Source organism: Danio aesculapii, chromosome 18 (assembly GCF_903798145.1).
Source record: "Danio aesculapii chromosome 18, fDanAes4.1, whole genome shotgun sequence".
Lineage (NCBI taxonomy): Eukaryota > Metazoa > Chordata > Actinopteri > Cypriniformes > Danionidae > Danio > Danio aesculapii.
In genome coordinates this window covers 33,110,667-33,135,779 of record NC_079452.1, presented here as the reverse complement: position 1 = coordinate 33,135,779, position 25,113 = coordinate 33,110,667, and the positions used below count along the sequence as shown (strand labels likewise).

The following is a 25,113-nucleotide window of genomic DNA, read 5'->3' as shown; positions in this document are numbered from 1 at the left end:
ACACATGTGCTTATAAGTCAAGAATAGAGTACCTATAGCTGCATTTATACACAGCTTACTAACATTTATTAATATAGTTAAAGCTTAACAGATAATGAATAAACTATTTGCTAATGCCTAATAAATGGTTCATAGTGTGTAGTTATTATAATGCGTTACCACTTTTCCTACTATGAGTGAACGGTTAAAGGTTTCTTACATTTTTCTAAATATCTTCTTTTATTTTTAACAAAAGAAAGAATCTCAAAGTTATGGAACCAACTAAGGGAGACTAAATAAGAATGATTATTTCTCCATTTTTTGGGTGAACTATCTCTTCAACAGATATTTTTTTACAGTGCAGAGATTCATTTAAAGCCTTAGTAGAATGACTAAAAACCTCACTTCCGTTTCCTAAGGCTGTCTGCTTCTGTTTCCTCAGCACTTTCCTCTTCATCAGTCTCTTCCTTTTGTTCCTCTTCACTTCCTGTTTCTTCTTCCTCCTCCTTTGCATCCTCCTCTGCATCATCTTTTGTTTCCTCCTCATTATGTCTCTTCTCCTCCTCCTCCTCTTCGGGTTTCTTCTCGTCTTCTTCTCCTGTCTGTCCTGCAGGCTCTTTCTCTGTGTGTTGGTTCAGGAGTGATTGGTGTTGTTGGTGATGTGTTTTGTGTGGTCTCAGAGAGTTAAGGAGACACACAGTCGCTGCCGAGATGAAGAGAGTCCAGAGCAGAAGAGGAGCCGGTATCCCACGCACATGATCTCCAATCCACCGCAAAAACCGAGGCAGAAGAGCTTTGGAGACGCGCCTCGGAGGAGCCTTATCCTGATGGACAAACACATGAAGAGCTAGTTTTGTGGTAAACAATTCATCTGTGCATGTTTTTAAGAATAAATAAATAAATAAATATATAAATAAATAAATAAATAAATAAATAAATAAATAAATAAATAAATAAATAAATAAATAAATAAATAAATAAACAAACAGTTGTAATCTGAAATTGAATTCTAAAAATGCACTTCCTGTTTGTTTTCAGTTAAATTCTCAGATTGTGTCTGTCTGAGAAGCCTTGATGAAGATACTTAATTAAAAATGATACTTAATTCAAAAACTGATTGGTAGTGCACACATAAAATGTATGTTTTATAGCTAGCAATATAGTTAAAATGTTGTTATAGGCCACTGCATATTCTTGTCTATTTTACAAAACATTAAAGTACACTCTTAAAACCATTAGCTGTTCTCACTAATAAACTAAAGTCCAGTGAACTTATTATGAATAAGTTTGTTTACCTTGCAATATTTAAACTTATCTTATTTAAAGTAATCCCAACCTTTTCGCACATTAAGTTGTTAAACTAAATAGATTCAAGTAATCTGGACTTACAACAATATGTATTCACAACTTTTGAGTGGTCATATGTCAAAAGCATGTTAATGATAAAGAATGGTGATGAGGGAACTGAGGAAACAGGTGGAAGAATTAAAAGCATAATCAGACATAAGCATAATAAATCTGAGAGCTTTTTCAATTATTTGATGTTCAAAATGTATAAATATATTAATATATATTCATATTAATACATTTAATATTATTTATATGACTGCATTATAAATGATATCATAAAAATATTTATATAATAATAATAATAATAATAATAATAAATAAATTATATATAAATTAAACCTTGGTTGAAAATTACTTGTTATAGTTTTCTTGCAGTACATGGATGCTATATAATGCAATAAAATGTTTTAGACGTTTAGGTAAAGGTTTTTAGGGTGGCACAGTGGATAGCGCTGTCGACTTACAGCAAGAAGGTCACTGGTTCAAGCCCCAGCTGGGTCAGTTGGCATTTCTGTGTGGAGTTTGCATGTTCTCCCCGTGTTGGTGTGGGTTTCCTCCGGGTGCTCCGGGTTTTCCCCACAGTCCAATAACGTGCTGTAGGAGAATTGGGTAAGCTAAGTTGTCTGAAGTGTACGTCCTAGTCCTCCAGGTTAGGGGTTATGCATTGGGCTAACAACTCGCCTAATAAAAATCTAGATGTTACAAAACACCAATATGGTGCGACTAAATATCAACTTCGATATAAATGGCCTTGGGAGTAAGTAAGGTATTGTCTTTACTTAAATGTTTTACTTCAGATTACTTGATAATTTTAAGGCAATCGGTTTCCTAATATTTTCCTAGAAATGTAAACACTAATAAGAAGTTAACACAACTAATTATTTTGAGTCAACGGTACTGAAGTTTACTGTTAAGAAGTAAAACAAACTGTTTTAAGTTATGCTCACCTAAAATCAATACACTACTTTACTGTGAGGAAAAAATTGAGAAAACCGATTGCCTTAAAATTTCTATGTAAGGTCAACTTTTTACATTTTACAGTGTTGGTCCCCCCCGTGATCGCGTGGGTTTCCTCCGGGTGCTCCGGTTTCCCCCACAAGTCCAGAGATATGTGGTACAGGTAAATTGGGTAAGCTTAATTGGCCGTAGTGTATGAGTGTGAATGAGTGTGTATGGATGTTTCCCAGTGATGGGTTGCAGCTGGAAGGGCCTTCGCTGTGTAAAACATATGCTGGACAAGTTGGCAGTTCATTCCGCTGTGGCAACCCCAGATTATTAAAGGGACTAAGCCAAAAAGAAAATGAATGAATGAATGAAAGAATGAATGAAATGCCGCCTTGATAAACAAAATTATTTTCTTAAAATAAACAAAAAACTTTATATATTTATATATAACTCTTCAGGGTGAAATCAGATCAGACATTTTCACTTTTGGATGAACTCTATCTTTAATCCATTCCTGCAAGCTAATGAAAACGCCTTATAAACGTCACTGAATCAAAGTACTTTGCAGATAACAGATGATGAACTTTAGGTGTGTTTGTTGTCTTTCCCAGCTAAAATCAATATCCAAATAAAGTTACATTTTGGGTTTTGACTGCAGATTGGCTCCTGACCTTTAAATCATGCTGAACCAGCATCTGTTCAAGGTAAGAGTCGCCCAGCTGCACTATGGGATAGAACTCCTCCACATACACCCGTCCCCACCATCGCTGAGGAAAAGACCTAAACACATCCAAGACGCAAAATGCATGCAATGAAGATTACACACATTACACATTATCAGTTAGAACAATAATAATGTATTATGTTGTGCATTAACAGTATGGGAATGTGTGTGTGTGTGTGTGTGTGTGTGTTCTCACCCGTCTTCTTTAGGCTCACTGAACCAGTATTTGTAGCGATGAGCTCGCAGATACACAGGAGGCTGTTTGCTGAACGGATACTGAGATTCATCTGTCTGAATGAGTCTGATCACTACACAACACACACATATGAAATATTTACACACTATATGTAATATACATTCATCTGGAGGATTTTAAAAGCATCTGGCACTCGCAGGTCTGCATGACAGGTTTAATACTGAATTGAGCGTATTGAATGAGACAGTGCCTTGAGATTAACCATCTCATTTTCAAGGGGGTCTCCAATGAGACATACATACTGTAAATCAAAATCAAATCAGGAGAACAACACATCAAAACAAGACTAACAAACCCCCACAGCTTAAAGCAAACAGAAACACATACAGTATCCGGATGCTGCATACAGAAATGTATCCGGATTAACGCTCAATTAAAGCATGCATGCAAAAACAAGCCTGTCATCTCACCGTCTGCTTTGCCCTGCAGGAGTCTGTGCAGGAGGCTGCTGAACCAGGGGCTCTGTGTGTGTGGACCCAGTGCTGCAAACCACATCTGCCAGTCCAGCCTTGGCTGATGCGGAGTCACCACAGGGGGCGCTGCGCTCATGTTCCCCGGCTTATACATGAACTCGATCTCCTGCACAGACATTACAATGAGGTTTATGCACAGCTGGTGTTTTATTCCCCTACCTATAGTCTTCCAGTGAACGGTTAATGGGACCTTTCTCAATATCACAAGGTTTCTTTTACAGCATCCATATTGTAATGTTACTAAAATACAATCAGTTAAATAGACTCAAGCATTTATTTAGGTCACGCTTACACTATCAGGTCTTGATGCCCAATTCCAATTAGTTGACATTCATTCATTTTCTTGTCAGCTTAGTCCCTTTATTAATCCGGGGTCGCCACAGCGGAATGAACCGCTAACTTATCCAGCACATTTTTACACAGCAGATGTCCTTCCAGCCGCAACCCATCTCTGGGAAACATCCACACACACTCATTCACACACACACTATGGACAATTTATCCCACCCAATTCACCTGTACTACATGTCTTTGGACTGTGGGGGAAACCGGAGCACCCGTAGGAACCCGCGAACGCAGGGAGAACATGCAAACTCCACACAGAAACGCCAACTGACCCAGCCGAGGCTCGAACCAGCGACCTTCTTGCTGTGAGGCGACAGCACTACCTACAGAGACACTGCGTCGCCCGATTCGATATCAATTTTTTTTGCCTGTCCATTTGCATGTTCTTTTAATTGTGACCCATATCTGATTCATGTGTTTACACTTGCCATACAATTTACAACGTCACGCATGCATAAAGGCGGGTTCTAGCATCTGCGCCACACTAGCCACGATGGAAGAAATTGCCAAATGATTTTGAGGTGGAGGAGGAGGAATGAAAGGGCCGTCATCGCAGCTTGTGCCTATGGTTTATATATGGTGTCCTCCACCATTCAGAAGAATTTGTGGGTACAAGAGAGATCTCAGGTCTGGTGGGAACAAATTGTGGCGGCCTTTAATGAGGAGGAGCAGTGGGTCCGAAATTTTCAGATGAGCAAACCATTAAACCGCGGAGAAATACCACATTGTCACAAGTTTAATAACGTCCAAAACGGAACGCCTCAATAAATCCGATCTGCCTGTTTACATGATAGTAACATTGTCACATATCCAATTCACAGCTGAAGTCAGAACTATTAGCCACCGTTTTAATTATTATTATTTTTTTTATATTTCCCAAATGATGTTTAACAGGGCAGGCAATTTTTCCACAGTATGTCTGATAATATTTTTTCTTCCGGAGAAAGTCTTATTTAATTTATTTCAGCTAAAATAAAAGCTGTTTTTAATCTTTTATGAACCATTTTAAGGTCAAAATTATTAGCCCCTTTAAGCTAATTTTTTTTTCGATAGTCTACAGAACAAACCATCATTATTCAATAACTTGTCTAATTAACATCCCTAGTTAACCTTATTATCCTTATTAAGCCTTTAAATGTCACTTTAAGCTGTATTGAAGTGTCTTGCAAAATATCTAGTCAAATATTATTTACTGTCATCATGGCAAAGATAAAATAAATCAGTTATTAGTAATGAGTTATTAAAACTATTATGTTTATAATTGTGTTGAAAAAAAATCTCCGTTAAACAGAAATTGGGGGAGAAAATAAACAGGGGGCCCAATAATTCAGGGGGGTTTATAATTCAGAGGGCTAATAATTCTGACTTCAACTGTATATATGATTTATTTCCACACATAAAGGAGGCCTGAAACCAATCTCTGAATATCCGGATGCATGTGTTTTCTTCGTTTACACGGTCATAGAACAGATCTGATGTGTCACATTTGACATGGAAAAAAACATAAGTTCAAGCATAAAACGAGATGTAAAGCCATTTACATGCACGCGACATCAGGATCAGCAGGCGAGCGCAGAAACTATTGAAAATACTGGAGTAAAATATTTATTTATATTTTACTTTTATAGACATTAAAAGCATCAGTAGATGAAATGGTGGCAAATCTATACATTATATTGAAACAAAAGCACATTTTTAAAACACACACCTTCTGTAATACATTTCGAGGTGTGTCATCGTATTTCCATAACTGTATTCATCATTAGAACCATCATGAATGGTTCACTGAATGATCAGCTTCACCTTGTCAGGCATGTAGATTCACTTTCTGGAAGCATTTTCTGAGTAGTGTTTGGGAAATTTGTGTTTTTTGCAATTTTGCAGCACAAAATTCAGTGTTTTTAAACCAACTTCTCTGAAATGATCCAGTATTTCAGACCTTTTTTCTTAAGTTTTTTTTTTCATTTAATATTTCTTATATGGATAAACACTTGTATACCGACCGTCCATGTGTTGCGATCCATGCTGCCCTCGATGATCACCTCTGGACGCCCTCCGACTCCGGTCATTCTCCGAAAGAGTCCGTACGAGTTGGCCAGCTGGTAGCGGTCAGTCATCTCAAACGCTGTCCGAATCCCAGGCCAGAGTTTACTGTGTGCGTCATATTCAATGTAGGTGTAGGGAACCTGCACACATATTGCATTATTATTATTATTTGCACAGCTTAAAAGCACAGGGGATTTTGTTTTTAAATAAATAAATAATAATAATAAATTAAATTACAAGTATAAAAAATATATTAAAATATATAAAATAAAACAAATAAAAAACAAATAAAAAAATTAAATAAAATATAACAAAATAAAAAATATAAAAATATATATAAAATGAACTAAAATAAAACAAAACAAGGTAAAAAATAAATATAACTAAATAAAATAAATAAATAAATAAATAAATAAATAAATAAATATATATATATATATATATATATATATATATATATATATATATATATATATATATATATTCATTCAGGTGCACTAAATTTATAGCTGCATGCATACAAAAAGAGCGTGAATGTCACCACAAGTATGAACTTCATTAACAATAAGACTTTGAGAAACAATAAGAAAGCCTGGTACAAGTATTTTTTTTAAATTCACGTGTACCAGTAACTTTAAATTTACTTCCCCTGCCTCTTTAATAAATACAAACAGCATTAAAAAAAAGTTAAGATCACATTTTTTTTCATTAATTAGGAATGTTTGTGTCTTGTTTGTACAAGCAGACTTATTTATTCATACATTTTTACCATAATTTACATAAGACACCCATTAAGTGTCATTAAAGAGACTTAAATGAAAATTCACTCACTATTTGATCACCCTTTACTTGTTTCAAACCTTTATGAGTTTCTTTCTTCTGCTAAACACTGAAGCAGATACTTTGAAAAAAGCTGAAAACCTGTAAACACTGACTTTTATAGAAGGAAAAACAAATACTATGGTAGTCAATGGTTACAGGTTTTCAGCATTTTTCAAAATATCTTCTTTTGTGTTCAACAAAAGTAAACAAGTAAAGGATGAGTAAATTATAACAGATAACTGTATCCTTTAAGCGTAACATTAGTCTATATTACAAATAAAAAGCATATTCACAACAATAATCATTTGATGACACAATAAAATACTCTATTTAAGAAAGACAGAGCAGCTCCAAAACACCTTTTTTTACTTGTAGTTTTACTAGTACTCGAGTCAAAAATTTTGGCTACTCTCCCCACCTTCAAATATAACCCTGACAGGAAATGGACTGACCAGACTGATGGCAAACATGGAGACTGTAGCCGCAGCCATAACAGCCCATTGGATTGAGGTCCAGAGACGCCACAGCACTCCTCTGACACACGCACATCTGAAACACGCATGCACGCACACAATCAGAAACATCTACTCTACCATCTAATAGACATACTGAACTAACAAACCATAAACAAACCTGTAACCTGTTAGCCGTGGTTGACTATTAGACTGGTTTTTAAAACTATACACACCTACAGTATGGTAAAAACCATAAAAAAAATGCCTTTTGACTAAACATAACTTATAGTAAAGCACAAATTATGGTTAATTCTATAAACTACTGATGACATTTCTTCTCAAATTAAAATATACCTTTTGTAATTTAGAGCATTTTGATAAATAATATAACAAACAGTGATTGTGTTAAACTTTAGACAACACAATAGCAACGCTTTAACTTCAGAAGAATTGAGAAATCAATATTTAAACATTAGAACAAGCTTAATACATTAGAATAAAACAAAACAACATGTTACTGAAACACACACCTACTGTAATGGATTTTAAAGTGGACTCTTCCATTTTTCCATAACTGTACTTATCACTAGGGCCAGACGGAATCTGCGGACATTTTTTGCTATTTCTGCGCAGAATTCTGTTAAACATTTATGCAGAATTAATTTGGGAGTATCATAACTAAAACCATAATATATTAAATAAGTAATACCTTTTAAACTTTTATTTAATTTTTACAATGCAAATCCAATTAGGTCCAATTTACTTGGTAAACAAAGCAAGTGTCGCATATAATATCTCTACTAAAAGACAGAAAATATTACTGTACAAACTGTATAGTTAATAAATCATATAAACATTTTTATATTAGTCAATAATATTACTGTAATTAATTTAAAAACTGAATAAATATCAATTTTCACACATTTACAAGGGTAAATAAACAGAATCAATGATTGGCTAAAAATCTGCGGAGATCTGCGCGCGCAGATTCTGTGTGGGCCTACTTATCACTATACTGTAACTATCATGTCTAGATTTAAACAAGCCTTTTACAGCGTTCACTTAACCAACTGATCAGTTATACCTTGTCAGGCATGTAGATTCACAGCATTTTCTAAATAGTGTTTGGGAAACCTGTGCAATTTTGAAGCACAACATATGGCTTGTTTAAAACCACCCACACCCACCCACACACACTCTAAGAAACATCTATTCTACCAGGACGCCATCTAATGGACATACTGAACTAACAAACCATAAAGAAACCTGTAACACTCACCTAAACATAGCAGTGATGATCTCCCAGGTGAGAGACAGCACACCTATCCAGATACTGGGCACCGTTACTGTCTTCAGAAAACCATTAAACTCAAAATAGGTGAATGCTGAAGAACAAGAACACGAAGAAAGATGAATCACTATGAACAATAAACACTTTTACATGCACGTCAATATGCAGAAAATACAATTTAATAAAATAAAAAAATAAAATAAATAAAAAAATAAAATAAACTTTTAATAAAAATAAATAAATCACAAAAATGTTAGCTTACTAAAAAAGCCTTTTGTCTCACTTTAGATTTAAACCAATAATAAAGCAATCCATGTTTTTAGGACTTTAATAAACCGATAGTTCATCCAAAATGAAAATTACTTCATTTAGTCTCCCTCATGTGGTTTTAACCCTTTGTAAAACTCTCTCTTCTGTTAAACACAAAAGAAGATATTTTGAAGAATGTCGATTGCTGGTGCCCATGGAATTCTATAGCAGGTAAAGTAATAACTATTAAAGTCAATATGTGCCAGCATTTTTCAAAATATCTTTTTTTTTATGTGTGTTTACAGAAGAAAGAAACTCAAATGGGTTTTGAACAAGTGAACAGTAAAAGATAAAATAATTTATTTTCGGGTGAACTACTAACACGTCAATGAATCAGTTTTCTATAGCATTTCACATGTTATGACAGCTGTTGTTAGGGATGCCCTGATCTCGATACTTGGATCGGATATCGGTTCGATACCGCATATTTTTGCTGGATGGGGTATCAGCCAGATGGTACCGATCCAAATCGGATCTTGCGCGTGCAATATATTCTTTTTTTTAATAAGCCAACTAAGCCATGAAGGTAGCCTATTATAAGGCACTAGAAAGTTGTCATGCACGCCTACTATATCCCAAATGTTCTGAAGTCATTCTATAGTTTAATGTTAAGTACAGATGAATATTCAAGTGGTTAAATTCATGTTCATTTCAGCACTTCCAGCCCATGCGTCTGTCAATCATTCTCCCCTCATTCACAATACAAACTGTGTGTCGCGTTCATGACAACACGAAAAACTTTCTCCAAGACTAAGTATTCCTGTTTATACAAGTAATCGGTGGAGAAATGAATTTAGTTTAGCATTAAATGGGTTTATTTTGACCTGCAGCATGGAGATCATTGCTGTTTCTAAATCATGTTGTGCTGTGTCTGTTAGATCAGCAGATCGCATTCGCAACACTGGAGTAGAGAGGGTTATTACCTGCTCTTTCACACACAAAAGTAGGCCTACCTGAAACTTTAAATGAGAAAAGGCTCAATAATACATTGGACAGATCCTCAACGCACTGATTTCTTCCCTTTGTGCTGCTGTTTTGAAAGTGTCCGCAGATACCGGAGGGCTGCGTGCTGTGTCTCAGTGATGCATCAAACGCTTCATTCACGCATCCGGCTGCAGAGACTCGACAAGCATCTCTCCGTAAAATTATTCTCACAATGAGTTTCTGTTCTCTCATCCTTCCGAGTTTATTCTGCCGAGACTTTCAGTGCTGCGAATAGTTTGTAAAGCCTGGCTCATTGTGGTCAAAGTAGTTTTAAATTAATTAAATAAATAAAAGTGAAACTGATGGGCACAATATGGAAAAATTATTTAGTCTAATATGGGCTACTCTGAAACTGTGTTAATAATAATAAAAATACAGTAAAATATTCATTTTATTTAACAGACCAGTTTGTGTTTTGGCGCTGAAGTATATAAGTGGACCTTGTTTTGAACTTTCTCTGATCTCATGATTTGGCAAGGGATTATTAAGTAAAACTGGCCTCAGGCAGTTTAGCTTAGTCTGCGTCAAACCTGCAGGAAAATGTCAGGCTTTGCTAAAAGGCTGGTTATTTTACCAACGATTACGGTCAATAGTGGTGGCCTATTACAGATTTCAAAGAAAAATCTTAACATTTAAAAGGAAACATAGGCTGGACAACAGATCATATCAATGTCTTAACGAATGCTCAAATAATGTAGCCTAGTATACAGCAAGCATCACGTTTTTAGTGAGATTGTGCCATCTGTCATTACAGTAGGCCTTTAGGTCTGTTATTTTTTACTAAAGAAGATATATTATTTGAGTTTATCACCAGAACACTATAAACTGTATTATGCTTAAAAATAAGTAAATAAATAAATGAATAAATAAAATGGCGCAGTATGTGGATCGGATCTGTATCAGTCAATAATCAGAATTTTGGTTTCGAGATTAAATCGATTCCAAAAAAATGGTATCGGTGCATCCCTAGCTGTCGTGTCGAATAAATTGCGTATTGCGTGAAACTTATGGCTCTTATTTTACCTTCTCCTGGTGCAGCTTTCAGACTGTAGTACTAATGAGAACTCATTTTTGGAATTCTTTGGCTTGAGTTTGCAATATATTTCCTCCTCCTTTAAAGCAATGTGTTTTCTATTTCTGGATGCTCTTAAATCTGCAGTTCACAGCACACATACAGCAGATTTCTGAACTTACTCTAATAAAGGAAAACAGGAAACGTGCACTGCATGCATTGTGAGCTTATCAAGCATAATAGGGTTAAAACTGCATGTAAACACGCTCACCTGTTTTGGAGGAAACGCTTTTCTTTTCCCAATCCACCTGCAGGTCGAAGCATTTGACAGTCCAGTAGCAAAGCAAAGCATAAACACCAAACTCTGACATGACAGCCAGTACAGAGAAGAGAGTCTGCAATGATGCTGAAAAAACAACAACTAAAGTAATGAGTCATGCAATATTTTCAGCCTAAACTGAAAATACACAGCATGAGCCAGATATCTAAATAGTTTAAAACATTTGGAAATGTAATTAAAAAATAATAAAATTGAAAATTATCATTTAAACAAAAAATCTATAATAAAAACAACAAAAGTAATAAAATTGTACTGAAAAATAGATTTCAGATAGATTTAATTTCATTAAATAGATAAATATTAATAAATATTAATTTACTAATGCTATATTTACTTCTCTATTATTCAAAGAAACCTGAAAAACATTAAGCAGCACAACAATTTTCATCTGCAAAACCAATAAGAAATATTTCCTAACCACCAAATGATATTAGAACAAGGTCTAAACAATCTTGTGGCACTTAAAGGGCACCAAGGTTACTCCTTTTTTCAGATTTAATACAAGTCTTTTGTGTCTCCAGAAAGTGTGTGTAAAGTTTCAACTCAAAACACCCATCAGATTTTTTCTTATACCTTTTATTAAATTCCTATATATACACATTTTTTCACTCTTTAAGGCTAGTCCTCCCCGCCCACCGTTTCTACGTGCCTTTCTGCGTGCCTAAAGCTACGGTCACACTGGGCTTTGTGTGTGCGAAATTCTGTCGTACAGCTCTGCGAAAAGGGGCGGGATTAAACAAGATAATTAGACATTAAAAAAAGCCAGCGATTGCTCCATGTTTTAAATTTCTGTCCAGAGAGGTCCTGTTTTGATCCTCGATTGGTCTCAGGCAGTCAAGTGATGCAATTTTGCAGGTCAGAGTTCACCAAGATTGAACTTTGCACCGCAACAACCTGCGAAACGTTTCCGGTCTGACGCATTCGCGTGCGTATGAATGGAAGTCTATGGGAGGAAAAGTCAAGTGTGACCGCAGCTTTAATCTCCTCCCTCGGCAGCGTCAGACAACAGACAGACTTAAAGGAAGCAGATCTCACGTAGCGTTTGTGAGAAATACTACAGTAAGAACTTTACCAATGAGTATTTATTGTGCAGTTGCATGGCAGGGTCACACAAAGTTCACGCGCGCACACACACACCGCAGTAGACACACACACACACACATGCACGCACACACAGACAGAGCGCCCGTTTAGCTTTGCACTCTTTTTGCACGCAAATGTGACAGGATACAGGTTAATCTCCACTGCTGTATGGATATCTGTTATATCAATGTACAAAATAAACCTGATTTAACATCCACAAACCGGGACTGAAGCGTCTTCCTTTATAATTGTTCTGACCCGCGGCTGTGCTGATGAAGTAAAGCTGAGCTAAATCGCTGTAATTCATTACACACATGCTCTGTTTTAAAACATTTTAAACTTGTGAAACTCACTCTTGATCACGTTTGATGATGATTGATGATCCTAACGAACTGAACACACCTTTTTTCCCGATTGCTTTGTGCACGTCTGGTCTTGTTTATATGATTATACACGTGACTACCGGGACATGTTAATACGCAGCTGTCAATCAATATTGGTGGGCGGGGGGACCGCACTCCTACGTAAAGTTGCGGTCGATCTGAAAACCGCTCCAATTGGTCCACCGCTTTTTATGTTGCTAAATTGAAAAAAAAAGGACTGGGTGTGTTTATTTCACCCCAATATGACGGTCTATACACCATACATATGTCTGTCCAAACAGCTTGAAAAGTAGATTTTTCACCATAGGTGCCCTTTAAGGCTGGAGCAATAATGCAGAATATTCAGGAATAATATATCTAAAATTACAAATAAAAATATATTCACATAAAAAACTGCTAATATTTCACAAGATTACCTTTTTTACAGCAAATAAATGCAGCTTGTAAAACATAATTTTAATAAAAAATAAAAATAAAAACACGTGTCCATACTTTTCTCTGTCTTTGGCGTTGGTCTGCGGAGCCAGAAATTGACATGTTGGTCATCCAGCAGTGACAGACACAGGGTGATCGTAAGAATATTAAAGAAATTATAATTCCCAGACATGATGATCAGCACCTGAAGCAGAACCTATAAAACACAAGTGTGTCAAATTAATGCATAAACACATGGCAGCGTTCTCAGATCATGAACAAACATGCATACACAAAAGAGATGGCAATTTCCCATGGTTGACCGTTACTTAAAGGTGCTGTATGTAAGCTTTTGACTCTTCTAAAGCATAAAAATACCACATTATGGTTTGCAGATATTTAAGAAAACATGCTAAATGAACATACTTGTTTATATGAAAAACAATGCTTAAGTTAGATATTCTGCTTTGAAAGTGTTCGTTCCATGTCAGAATATTAGTTTTGTTTTAGCCAATATAACCTGCCCACTACTAGTTAACCAATTTAGAGTTTAGAAGAGTTTAGACGCAAAACCCTCTAAATCCATCAGACCTCTGGTCTTGTAAATGCGCATTTTCTATCAGGCTCCTCTGATTAGGTTCATAGGTTTCATTTGATATGTAATGATAAAGTTATTAGCTAGTAAATAAAATACCCTTTTTTCATAAATGTCACTTTAGAAAATTCAGTTTTTTAACAAGGCAAATTTTCTTTTGCGTCAAAAGCAGCTAAATCCACTTCTGCTTTTTATGCAAAACCCTCTAAATCCACCTATTGAGACAAGACAGGGTAATTAGTTGAAAAAACACTAAAGATGCAATTAGAGGTTATTTTACCAAACATAACACATACACAAACCACCTGAAATTAAAAATACATCTGACAAGTAAGTGGCGGTTCATTCCACTGTGGTAACCCCTGATAAACCAGGAACTAAGCAGAAGGAAACAGAATGAATGAAATCTGTCAAGTGCGTTAATCAATCACATTAAAATTGACATTAATTAAATCTTAACAATCTATTGTCATTTCTGATATTTGGGATTTAGATTTAATGTAAGTAATGTAAACAAGCTTGTTAGATTCAAAACATGTAGTGTAAAAAACATTGTGAAACATCCATATCTGTGCATTGCCTAATACTAAAAAAAATAATATAATTTATTGAAGTATTATAAATAATGTATAGTTTTATACGTTATTTTAATCTTCTAGAAATAGCTTGCATTAGCAAATAAAACACAAGGTAAGCCTACTGTGCAAAAAAAAAGAGGATGTCTCTCAGAAGCTGTCATTTATTCATTCTCACTATACTAAAGGTCTTGGTCTCTTTTTCATCTCTTGTTTATCCACATAGCATCCATGTGGGATAAAAGAACAGCATCTTAACTTTGTCTTTCGTGAAATGGAGTTGCTGTTTAATATGTAGTAAATCGGACTCAAAGTAGCGTCACTGCACAATCAAACGTTGTGAATGCATGCTACATTTCCGACTGTACAGTGTGTTTTCTGTTTCTTGTAATGCTCAGAGTTTTGAGGTAAGAGACATTTTCATTTGCCATTCACTGACAGTCGGACAGGCTCATCCAGTTCAAACTCTGTCTTAAAATCGAAATCAAAAGCGGACTAAAGTAGGAAGAATGTTAATCGCCCCTCCATTGGGCTTTGGTTGAGAAACCTTATAACATGCTTGGCTCTTGAAAAGCTCACATATATAATAAAGGAAAAAATCCTCTGAATTTTGTGATATCTGGGAGGTGTTTTTGGACTTTGTAAAAAAATTTGAAGTTGTGTAATGTGAATTGGTGCTTCATTAGAAATTTATTTTATTATTATTATTAATTTATTTTTTATTTATTAATTAATTCTTTTTAATATTATTTTTATTTTTAATTATTTTTTAATAAGGATTATTATTAAATCCCCCCCCCCCCCATCCTAAACCTGTCTGGGGTAAGTTCTGGGTACTGGGATTTGAATTATTGTAAAATCTTGAAAAAACTCAATAAAGACATGTTATACAAAAGCGGAATAAAACAGTCTCCTCATAAAGCCGGCGTAATAGCGCTCTGCTACATTGATAAAATATGATTCGATTCGCGCCTTCTTATTGGCTCTCGGGATTTAGCGGCTTTTGCTGTCAAAGGCAAGTGGCGTTTAGCGGCTTTTGCAAACAAACTGTTATTTCTGAATATGCTGACACTGCGAATTTAGATGATTTCAAACAAAACTATTTGTTGAACATGTACATTGTGCCTAAAGCATTCACTCAATGTCATTATCTCATTTTTTGGCGGAAGTGGCGTTTAGCGGATTTTAAACTCTTCATTTCATCACTTCGGGTTGCCTTCATGCAGAACAGTGCATTTCATTTCAGTCTTGAAGGCGGTCTCAATATATGCGACCAAAAATCCGAAATGAGACACAGATTCAGTTATAAAAATCCACATGAGGTGATTTTATTAGCAAACAAAACAAATATCACCAATGGAAACATTAGCTGATCAGCTTACAGCGTAAGGCACAATCACAAGGCATGTTCGCTTCTGTTTGTGTTGTCAATATGGCAACCTGCATTAGTGTCAATCCTACATACTGCATTCTTTTAAGAGCTCCAGCCCACTGCCAGTTCACCCAATTATGTTTCGGCAACCCGTACTGCCTTGGTGGAAAACACAGCACATTTCATTTCAGTCTTGAGGAGAAAAAAATGCAAACTCTGGAGGCAAATAGCAGCCTCCGAAATGACACGCAGAGTTATAAAAATCTACATGAGGTGGTTTTTAACTAGCAAATAATACAAATGTAAACATTAGCTGAGCAGCTTACAGCAGAAGGCTTAATCGTCAGGCGCACTCTGGCAACCCGCATGTGCATAGTACAAGGTTCATACACATGTTTACTACTAAAATTCAATGACTTTTCCAAGGCTTTCAAGTAAATTTAAATGACCTAATGTGTTCATGTAATGTCTACGAATATGTGGTAAATAATAACAACAACAACAATGCACATTCAAATTTATTACAGCATATTATAAAACACACAACAATCTATTTAGTTTAAATTTATTTTTATATCTTCATTTATTAATTTTCCTTCAGCTTAGTCTCTATTTCAGAGGACTCCACAGTGGAATGAACTGCCAAATATTCCAGCATATGTTTTAAGCAGCGGATGCCCTCCCAGCCACAACCCAGTACTGGGAAACATCCATACACTCTCACATTCACACACACACACATACACTATGGCTAATTTAGTTAATTCAATTCACCTACTGTGCGATATATTCTGTGTAATTTATAAGCCAACAAAAGCCATGAAGGTAGCCTATTATAAGGGCCTAGAAAGTTGTCATGTACTATATCCCAAATGTTTTGAAGCCATTCTATAGCTTAATGTGAAGTAAAGATACATTTTCAAGTGGTTAAACTCATGTTCATTTCAGCGCTTCCAGCCACTGCGCCTGTCAATCAATCATTCTCCCCTCATTCACAATTCAAACTGTGTGTCGCGTTCATGACAACACGAAAAACTTCCTCCAAGACTAATTGTTCCTGTTAATATAAGTAATCGCTGGAGAAATGTATTTAGTTTAGCATTAAATGTGTTCATTTTGACCTGCAACATGGAGATCTTTGCGGTTTCTAAATCATGTTGTGCTGTGTCTGTTAGATCAACAGATTTGTGCTGCTGTTTTGAAAGTGTCCGCAGATACCGGAGGGCTGCGTGCTGTGTCTCAGTGATTCATCGAACACTTTATTCACGCATGTGCGCCTCTCTGTAAAATTATTCTCACAATGAGTTTCTGTTCTCTCATCCTTCCGACCGAGTTTACTCTTCTGAGTGGAATACTTTTGGTGCTGCGAATAGTTTGTAAAGCCTGGCTCATTGTGGTCAAAGTAGTTGATTAAATGAATAAAAGTGAAACTGACAGGCACAAAATGGATTGTCATTAACAGAAAAGGGAATGTTTATCAAGTAAAACTGGCCTCAGAGAGTATAGTTTAGTCTGCAGGAAAATATCAGGCTTTGTTAAAAGGCTGGTTATTTTACCAACGATTACGGTAAATAGTGGTGGCCTATTACAAATTTCAAACAAAAATCTTAATATTAAAAAAGGAAACATAAGCTGGACCACAACAGATCAATGTCACAACGAATGGTCAAATAATGTAGCCTAGTATACAGCAAGCATTATGTTTTAAAGGGCACCTATGGTGAAAAATCTACTTTTCAATAGATTATACCGTCATATTGGGGTGATGTAAACCAGTCCTTTTTTTTCAAATTAAACACAATAAAAACGATGGACCAATTGGAGAGGTCCGACCGCAACTTGACATAGGACATAGGTCCCCCTGCGCAAGGCAACCGGGAATAAAAGGTCTGTTCAATTTGCTAAGATCATCAATCATCATCAAATGTAATCAAGAGTGCGTGTCCGCGCTATGTGTGCGTGAACTTTGGAACGACATTGTGACTCATCGTTGCAACTCCACAATAAATGCATCAAATACTCATTGGTAAAGCTCTTACTGTAGTATTTCTCACAAACGCTACATGAGATCTGCTTCCTTCATGTCTGTCTGTTGTCTGACACAGCCGAGGGAGGAGATTAAGGCACACTGACAGGCACGTGGAAACGGTGGGCGTGAAGGACTAGCCTTAAAGCTCACAAAAACCGCTTCCTGCTGCTCAGAGCTATGAAATACAAACTTCTGAAAGCTATAATAAATAATCTGATGGGTGTTTTGAGCTGAAACTTTACAGACACATTCTAGAGACACAAAAGACTTATATTAAATCTGGAAAAAGGGGTAACCTAGGTGCCCTTTAAGTTAGATTGTGTTGTCTCTCATGTATAGTAGGCCTATAGGTCTGTTATTTTTTACTAAAGAAGATATATTATTTGAGTTTATTATCATCAGAACTATAGAAACTGTATTATACTTGAAAAAAAAAGGCCCAGTATCAGGATCGGATCTGTATCGGTCTTCAACGGATTCAAAAAAATGGTATCGGTGCATCCCTAGAGGAAACCCACGCCAACACGGGGAGAACATGCAAACTCCATACAGAAACGCTAACTGACCCAGCTGGGACTCGAACCAGTGACCTTCTTGCAATGAGGCAGTGATAGCCAATGAGCCACCATGCCTCCTATTTTTATATATCAATGTAAAATTTATTTAGATAATGCTTACACAGCACTAATAACGTGATGGCAAATTTTTCCATGGAAATATTCCATGACTTTACAGGTTTTCCATGACCGTATGAACCCTGGTAGAGTCATTTTCGGAGAGCTCAGGTCAAAAAAAAAAAAACCCTTTCTAATAATATGAATTTTTGTATCCTACACACTGCACCTTTAAATGAATGATAGTTAACCTTACTAAAACACAAACATGTCTACTCACCTGCATGTAGAAGGCAGTGAGTCTGTGTCTCCGTATGGGACTGAAGAACAGGAAGGGAACGGCGATCTCGATAACATACGTTCCCACCACACTGAGTTTCTGAAACCACACCGGCAGCTGATGAGCAAACCAGGCCAGTGGAGTCGGTATACATTGAGTCTCATAGTGATAGGTCAAAGCTGAAGACAAAACAACACAAACCTTTAATCTTGAGCTATAACCTATGATCTTATACTCATCTGATGAGTATTTTTAAAGACTTGCACACTGTATGCTTAGTGGCGCCACTGCCAAACTTTCAGTGAAATCAGGTACACATGCACACACTAGCCTGCACTTATATAGCTGTATTCAGACTCATAGGCACTATTTGGCATTTAATGCATTTATGTTCTTCTCACAGAAACCGTACACCTTCTCAACACATACCCTCATCCTCACAACTAAAGCTGTATTGTTAATACCATAATAATATATGGATTCAGGCTATCAGAAAACTTAAAGCAGCACTGTGATGTTTAGCTCTGGAACAAATGTGCTTTTTAAACAAAGTTAATGGGCTCTATTTAAACAACATAAGCCAGGGGTGGGCAAACTCGGTCCTGGAGGGCCGGTGTCCTGCACAGTTTAGCTCCAACTCTGATCAAACTTGCTTATAGATAATTAGTTATCTTGGAAACACTGATTAGCATGTTCAGGTGTGTTTGATTAGAGTTGGAGCTAAACTATGCAGGACACCGGCCCTCCAGGACCGAGTTTGCCCACCCCCACATGGTCTAAAGTGCATTTGCGCCACATCCAAATCAACCTTTTATATTTTAAAGCAAATATTAAAAGATAAAAAAAATGGTTGGCGTACACGAAACATGGGATAAAAGGGTTGTCCTTATTCTCTTAAGGTATCGGTGTGTTTTTGGCATAACATGCATCAAACCAATCACAGTCTCATCTCCAATTCCATTTAAAAGCAAGTTGCAGATTGGCTATATACATGGTGGAATTTTGAAGCAGAAAAACTAAATGATTCTCTAGCGCAGTGTTTCCCAACCCTGTTCCTGAAGGCACACCAACAGTACACATTTTCAACCTCTCCCTAATCAAACACACCTGAATCAACTTATCCTAACATCAGAAGAGACTTCAACACCTGAAGTTAATGGGTCAGAAAAGGGAGACATCCAAAATATGTACTGTTGGTGTGCCTCCAGGAACAGGGTTGGGAAACACTGCTCTAGCGAGGAAACAGATCTGCAATTAGCCAATGTCGTTCATCATTACTGCAAATATGCATTGGGTTAATTATTGGCTTGTTTCCACTGAGTGGTACAGTACGGGTCACCTTTATCAGGCTTGCGTTTCCACTGCTAAAAGGGTACTGATGGTACTCTTTCGGTGGGCGTGGTGTACAACAGAATGTTCGCTCGGGAAAATGTCTACAGTAAAGCTGTACGGGTCGTTCACATATACGACAAGCACTTCTCACAAAACAGGTGCTTTATACACATAAATACTTGTGTATGAATGTTTTATTACTAACTTTTCTATGAACATGATTTGATTATAACTGCAGATCAATGATGTGAAATAACTTATTGTTACGTCTGCAATTATATAAAATAAATAAATTAACGCAACATATATGAACACATACAGACCCTTACAGTCTCCAATATGTTACCACTTACAGAAAAACTACAAACAGCATACATTTAGTCCTTATTTAGGTTCAAAAACAACACGAAATACAGCCCACAGTCAGTGCAAATCTCTCATCTGTGTCTGTAATCTTCAGCAGCATGTGTAGCCTCTTGTTAGAGAGTAATTACGTCATTTCGAGTTCATAATAGTCCAAAAGGTGATGATAATAGCTAAACAAGGCAGTTTGTTCATGTTTTAGGTTACAGCCGGATCATTTGCTGCTGTTTTTCCGGATTCTCCTTTGTTTTTTCTCCTTTCTGACAGGATCGGATATCAAAGTGCTTCAATGATCACGAGCACGTTATTGTTATGAGCTCAAAAAGTTCGTTATTTCAAATAGAGACGCAATCGCAAGCTCTCTGGACAAAGTGAAACCGCTCGCACTTTTAGACGGCCTCGTAAAACAACAACAGGGCACGGCAGATTTTGTTCTTCTTGGCTTTATGGCTGTTCATCAATAAGACGACCAGGTTTGTTTGAGCTCGGGTCGTCCATTGCTCATTATTATATGTATATATCATTACGGTGTAATGTCTCGGCTGTGTATTTAAAACATGGCGGTTCCTTTGTTTTCATTCTGGCTTGTTGTTGCACAAGCGAATGACATATCTCTGTAAACCAATAGCATTCAGCTGCGCGTCTAGCTCCGCCTTTTTGTACCTTTGATACCCCTTTGCAAAGGGTGTCGAAAAAGTGGTATGGTTTGGTTCGGTATGCGTTTTGACAGTGGAAACAGCCATAAAAGTGTACCGTACCACTCAGTGGAAACAGGCCATATGACTATCCACACATAATGACATTTTTACAAGTTAACAATAATAATCTTTTTACATTTTAATCTTTCAGATTTTCATATTTAAAGATGTCTGTGTGCTGCTGCGCATCCCTGTGTGTGTAATAAGCAATGTATATGCATATTGTGGACCTGCTTACAGGGGCATATCACAAACACACTCTTTAACTAACAAAAATAAATAACCAAAATAAATAAAACCAACCATGTGCCCTAACACACCTCGTTTTCATCGCCTCATGTATTTGTAATTTAAACATGGCACAGGACATGAAAATGATACCTAGCAAAAAAAAAATTTGGGTCGCATCAGCCACATGACACATTACAATGAAATAGAATTTCAGCTTCTTTTAATGTCTTATTTCAAGAGTTTACACTTAGATATGCTTGGCCTTAATAGCAGGTTTGGCATGCTGTCCCAGGAGAGAACCCTGAGCTCGGAAATAATTGGTCCGAGATTAGGTAGGTCTCAAGAGGTCCTCTGAGAAAAGGGAAGAAAAGGAGGAGATGGGGTGGAAGGGGGGATTCTTCCAAAACAAAGATAAGGCAGTGGGGTAAAATTGGTCTATTTATTGTAAGCTTGGATCAATCTGATTGAATTATTACGGATTACGGATGAAAGACCAGCCATGCTCAATCATGCTCAATCTCATTCTCCTCTTGAAATTAGTTTATAAAACCTCACTTATTTGCCAGGTCTAAATCAGTAAGTGCATTAGCCCAAAAAAACACACTTATCAAATTAATAATTATCATTTCCCCAAAAAAATCTAGACGAGTCTTTCCTCACCTGTCAGGCCCCACCAGGTGGGACAGCGGCTGGTCAGTTTGACCACACCAGACGCAAACATCAGCCGAAACAGCAGCCAGCGCAGCAGCCAGAATGTCACATTATCATACAGACGCACCTTTGAGGACCAGGGCATTTTCATTGGAGCGATGAGAATGGCCAAGAAGCCAGTCTCCAACAACAGGTTATCCCTGAGGACAAGAGCAGCCAGAAATGAGGAAAATGTGATGCATTAATCTTGATGTTTAACTGCCAACTTAGATTGTTGAATTTTACCAAGCAAACTGCCAGAACCTAATTTGAATATCTTTGTTAGGGGTCTGATGGGAGTTTGGGGCATTTGTGCTTCTTATACAATTTGGGTATGAATTTGTACTTCTTATTTCTATAGATGTACTTCTTCTGATTTCTTCTCTTTATCATGATGACAGACATAATATTTGACTAGATATTTTTCAAAATACTAGTATTCAGCTTAAAAGTGACATTTAAAGGCATTTAAACTATGTAAATTAGACAAGTCATTGTGTAATGATGGTTTGTTCTGTAGACAATAAAAAATTGCTTAAGGGGGCTAATAATATTGACCCTAAAACGGTTTTAAAAAAATTAAAAACTCATTTATTCTAGCTGAAATAAAACAAATAAGACTTATTTTTTTAGAAGAAAAAATATTGGAAAAACTGAAAATTTCCTTGCTCTGATAAAACATCATTTGAGAAATATTTGAAAAAGGAAGAAAAAAATATACAGGATGGCTAATCATTTAGACTTCAACATAATGTGTGTATTATTTTTTAGAAAAACTGTTTTTTTTTTTTATTTAATTGTAAAAAAAAATTATAATAAAAAATAAAAAAAATAAAAATAATAAAAAAATAAAAATAAATCACAAAATATAAAAGCATAAAGATTTGACTTTAGTTTTGCGAGAAAAAAATAAAAATCTAGCAAAAAATAGAAATCAAATTTTAAACAGCTAATATTATATCATTTATATTGGTGTGTGTGTACAATGTATATTGGTGTCTCCAAAAAAAAAAAAAAAAAAAAAGTAGACAGGCTGAATAAATTTGCAAATGCACCCTTTGCCAGCAGGGGGCGTTTAATAACAGAAGAAATAACAGAGTATCCTTTGTTACTGATGTTGACAAATCAGCCCAGCTATTATTTAATATCCATTATATGGAGGTAATCTAAAAATAAAATAAGCTGAACTAAACTTCTACAAGGAAAACAGGTTCCCTTTATTGACCTTATACTTTAATGCAGAAGTGCGCTCGTTTTTGCGATTGTTTTAGAACTTCCGATTCAGTTGCCTATTGGAGAAATGACTAGGAATAATAAACGGCAGAAAACGGTCAAACTACTCACTCTACAGACAAGTGTTTGCATGATTATACAGACAAAGCAGAATAATAAGCAAGTTTTTAACGTCTAAAAATGAATGGAAGTGAATGAGATCGGAAGTCTTGAGCCAAAGAAAATTCAAATGGCTCGTTCGTGAAGAATAAGGTCAATAGACAATAGAATAAAACCTCCTGCCCCAGTTCAATATTTAGGATATTTCACACATTTTTCTTCCAGTATTTTACACATGATGGACACTGAGCTGCTGTCTCTGATTTTCGAATACCACAAAAATGAAATCCACACATAAAATGAAATTAACCAGTGCACAAGTTTACTAAACAAAACTAATGTACGGTATTATTCAGTATAGATGTTTACTTAAGAATTACATAGACTTTTCACACAGTCAAATGGTGCTTCTCAATGTCTGACACGTGTTGTAATCGTGGCTTCTGGGGTGCTGAGATCATTTCACTTGTTATGAAAGCAGATTAACACAGATGAGTGAAGACTGTAAATAACACTAAGTGTCTGTCAAGGTCGAGATTGTTTTGTTGCTACGGTTGTGACCATTAAACCAAACCAAATACTGTTACATAAGAGATGCAATTTAGGGAACAAGAACATTTGCATATGAGTGTAACATTAGTAACACACAATGACAGGAAAAACTACTCACCACTGAAAGTATAAGAAGACCTGGCCCACCTACAGAAACAACAAGCACAGCGCATTTCAGTACATTACACTTTATCTTCTAAAATATCATTTGCACTCATTCATTTTCTTTTCGGCTTTGTCCCTTTATTAATCAGGGGTCGCCACAGCGGAATGAACCGCCAACTTATACAGTATATGTTTTACACAGCGGATGCCCTTTTTTTTTTTAAGTAGTGATTATTCAATGTCATTTGCTGACACCTGCTGTTGCTACATGCTGCAATCCTGAAGTAATATGTAATTTATTATAGAAAATCAGATAAAAATCTATTTAAAGATAAAAATCTGTTTTTAAATACACAAATAGGTTTTATTTATTAAATTACATTATTTATATTTTTTAAATAAAATGTAATATATATATATATATATATATATATATATATATATATATATATATATATATATATATATATATATATATATATATATATATATATATATATATATATATATACACACACACACAAATACAAGGAAATTTTCACAGTATGTCTGATAATATTTTTTCTTCTGGAGAAAGTCTTATTTGTTTTATTTTGGCTAGAATAAAAGCAGTTTTTAATTTTTAAAAAAACATTTTAAGGTCAAAATTATTAGTCCCTTTAAGCTATTTTTTACGATAGTCTACAGACCAAACTATCTTATACAATAACTTGCCTAATTTCGCTAACCTGCCTAGTTAACCTAATTAACCCAGTTAAGCCTTTAAATGTCACTTTAAGCTGTATAGAAGTGTCTTGAAAAATATCTAGTCAAATATTATTTACTGTCATCATGGCAAAGATAAAATAAATCAGTTATTAGAGATGAGTTATTAAAACTATTATGATTAGAAATGTGTTGAAAAAAATCTTCCTATTAAACAGAAATTGGGGGAAAAAATAAATGGGGGCGAATAATTTAGACTTCAACTGTATATCCATCCATCTACCTACCCATCTAATCTATATGTGAAGAGTTCAGATGCAAAAACCTCTCAGTACCAGCTGAAATTTTTTATTAAAATTAGTATTTTTCTCTCTTTATTTACATTAAAGACAATCAATTTAACCTATTTTATGTCATAAATGTAAAATT

General features: G+C 35.7%; 1 protein-coding gene across 1 annotated transcript in view; it reads right to left on the bottom strand.

Moving 5' to 3' along the window:
• Positions 1 to 234: 234 nt before the first annotated feature.
• The window catches only part of lmf2a (lipase maturation factor 2a), a 31,617-nt gene continuing 6,738 nt past the window's right edge, over positions 235 to 25,113 (bottom strand). The window contains exons 3-14 of the mRNA XM_056478983.1: positions 23,993 to 24,021; positions 21,961 to 22,151; positions 18,677 to 18,855; positions 13,290 to 13,428; positions 11,263 to 11,397; positions 8,675 to 8,780; positions 7,393 to 7,489; positions 6,076 to 6,258; positions 3,665 to 3,833; positions 3,195 to 3,306; positions 2,946 to 3,054; positions 235 to 803 (exon numbers count right to left, since the gene is read on the bottom strand). Of these exons, the coding sequence (XP_056334958.1) occupies positions 381 to 803; positions 2,946 to 3,054; positions 3,195 to 3,306; positions 3,665 to 3,833; positions 6,076 to 6,258; positions 7,393 to 7,489; positions 8,675 to 8,780; positions 11,263 to 11,397; positions 13,290 to 13,428; positions 18,677 to 18,855; positions 21,961 to 22,151; positions 23,993 to 24,021 (1,872 nt within the window). The 3' untranslated portion in view covers positions 235 to 380. The remainder of the gene's footprint in view (positions 804 to 2,945; positions 3,055 to 3,194; positions 3,307 to 3,664; positions 3,834 to 6,075; positions 6,259 to 7,392; positions 7,490 to 8,674; positions 8,781 to 11,262; positions 11,398 to 13,289; positions 13,429 to 18,676; positions 18,856 to 21,960; positions 22,152 to 23,992; positions 24,022 to 25,113) is intronic.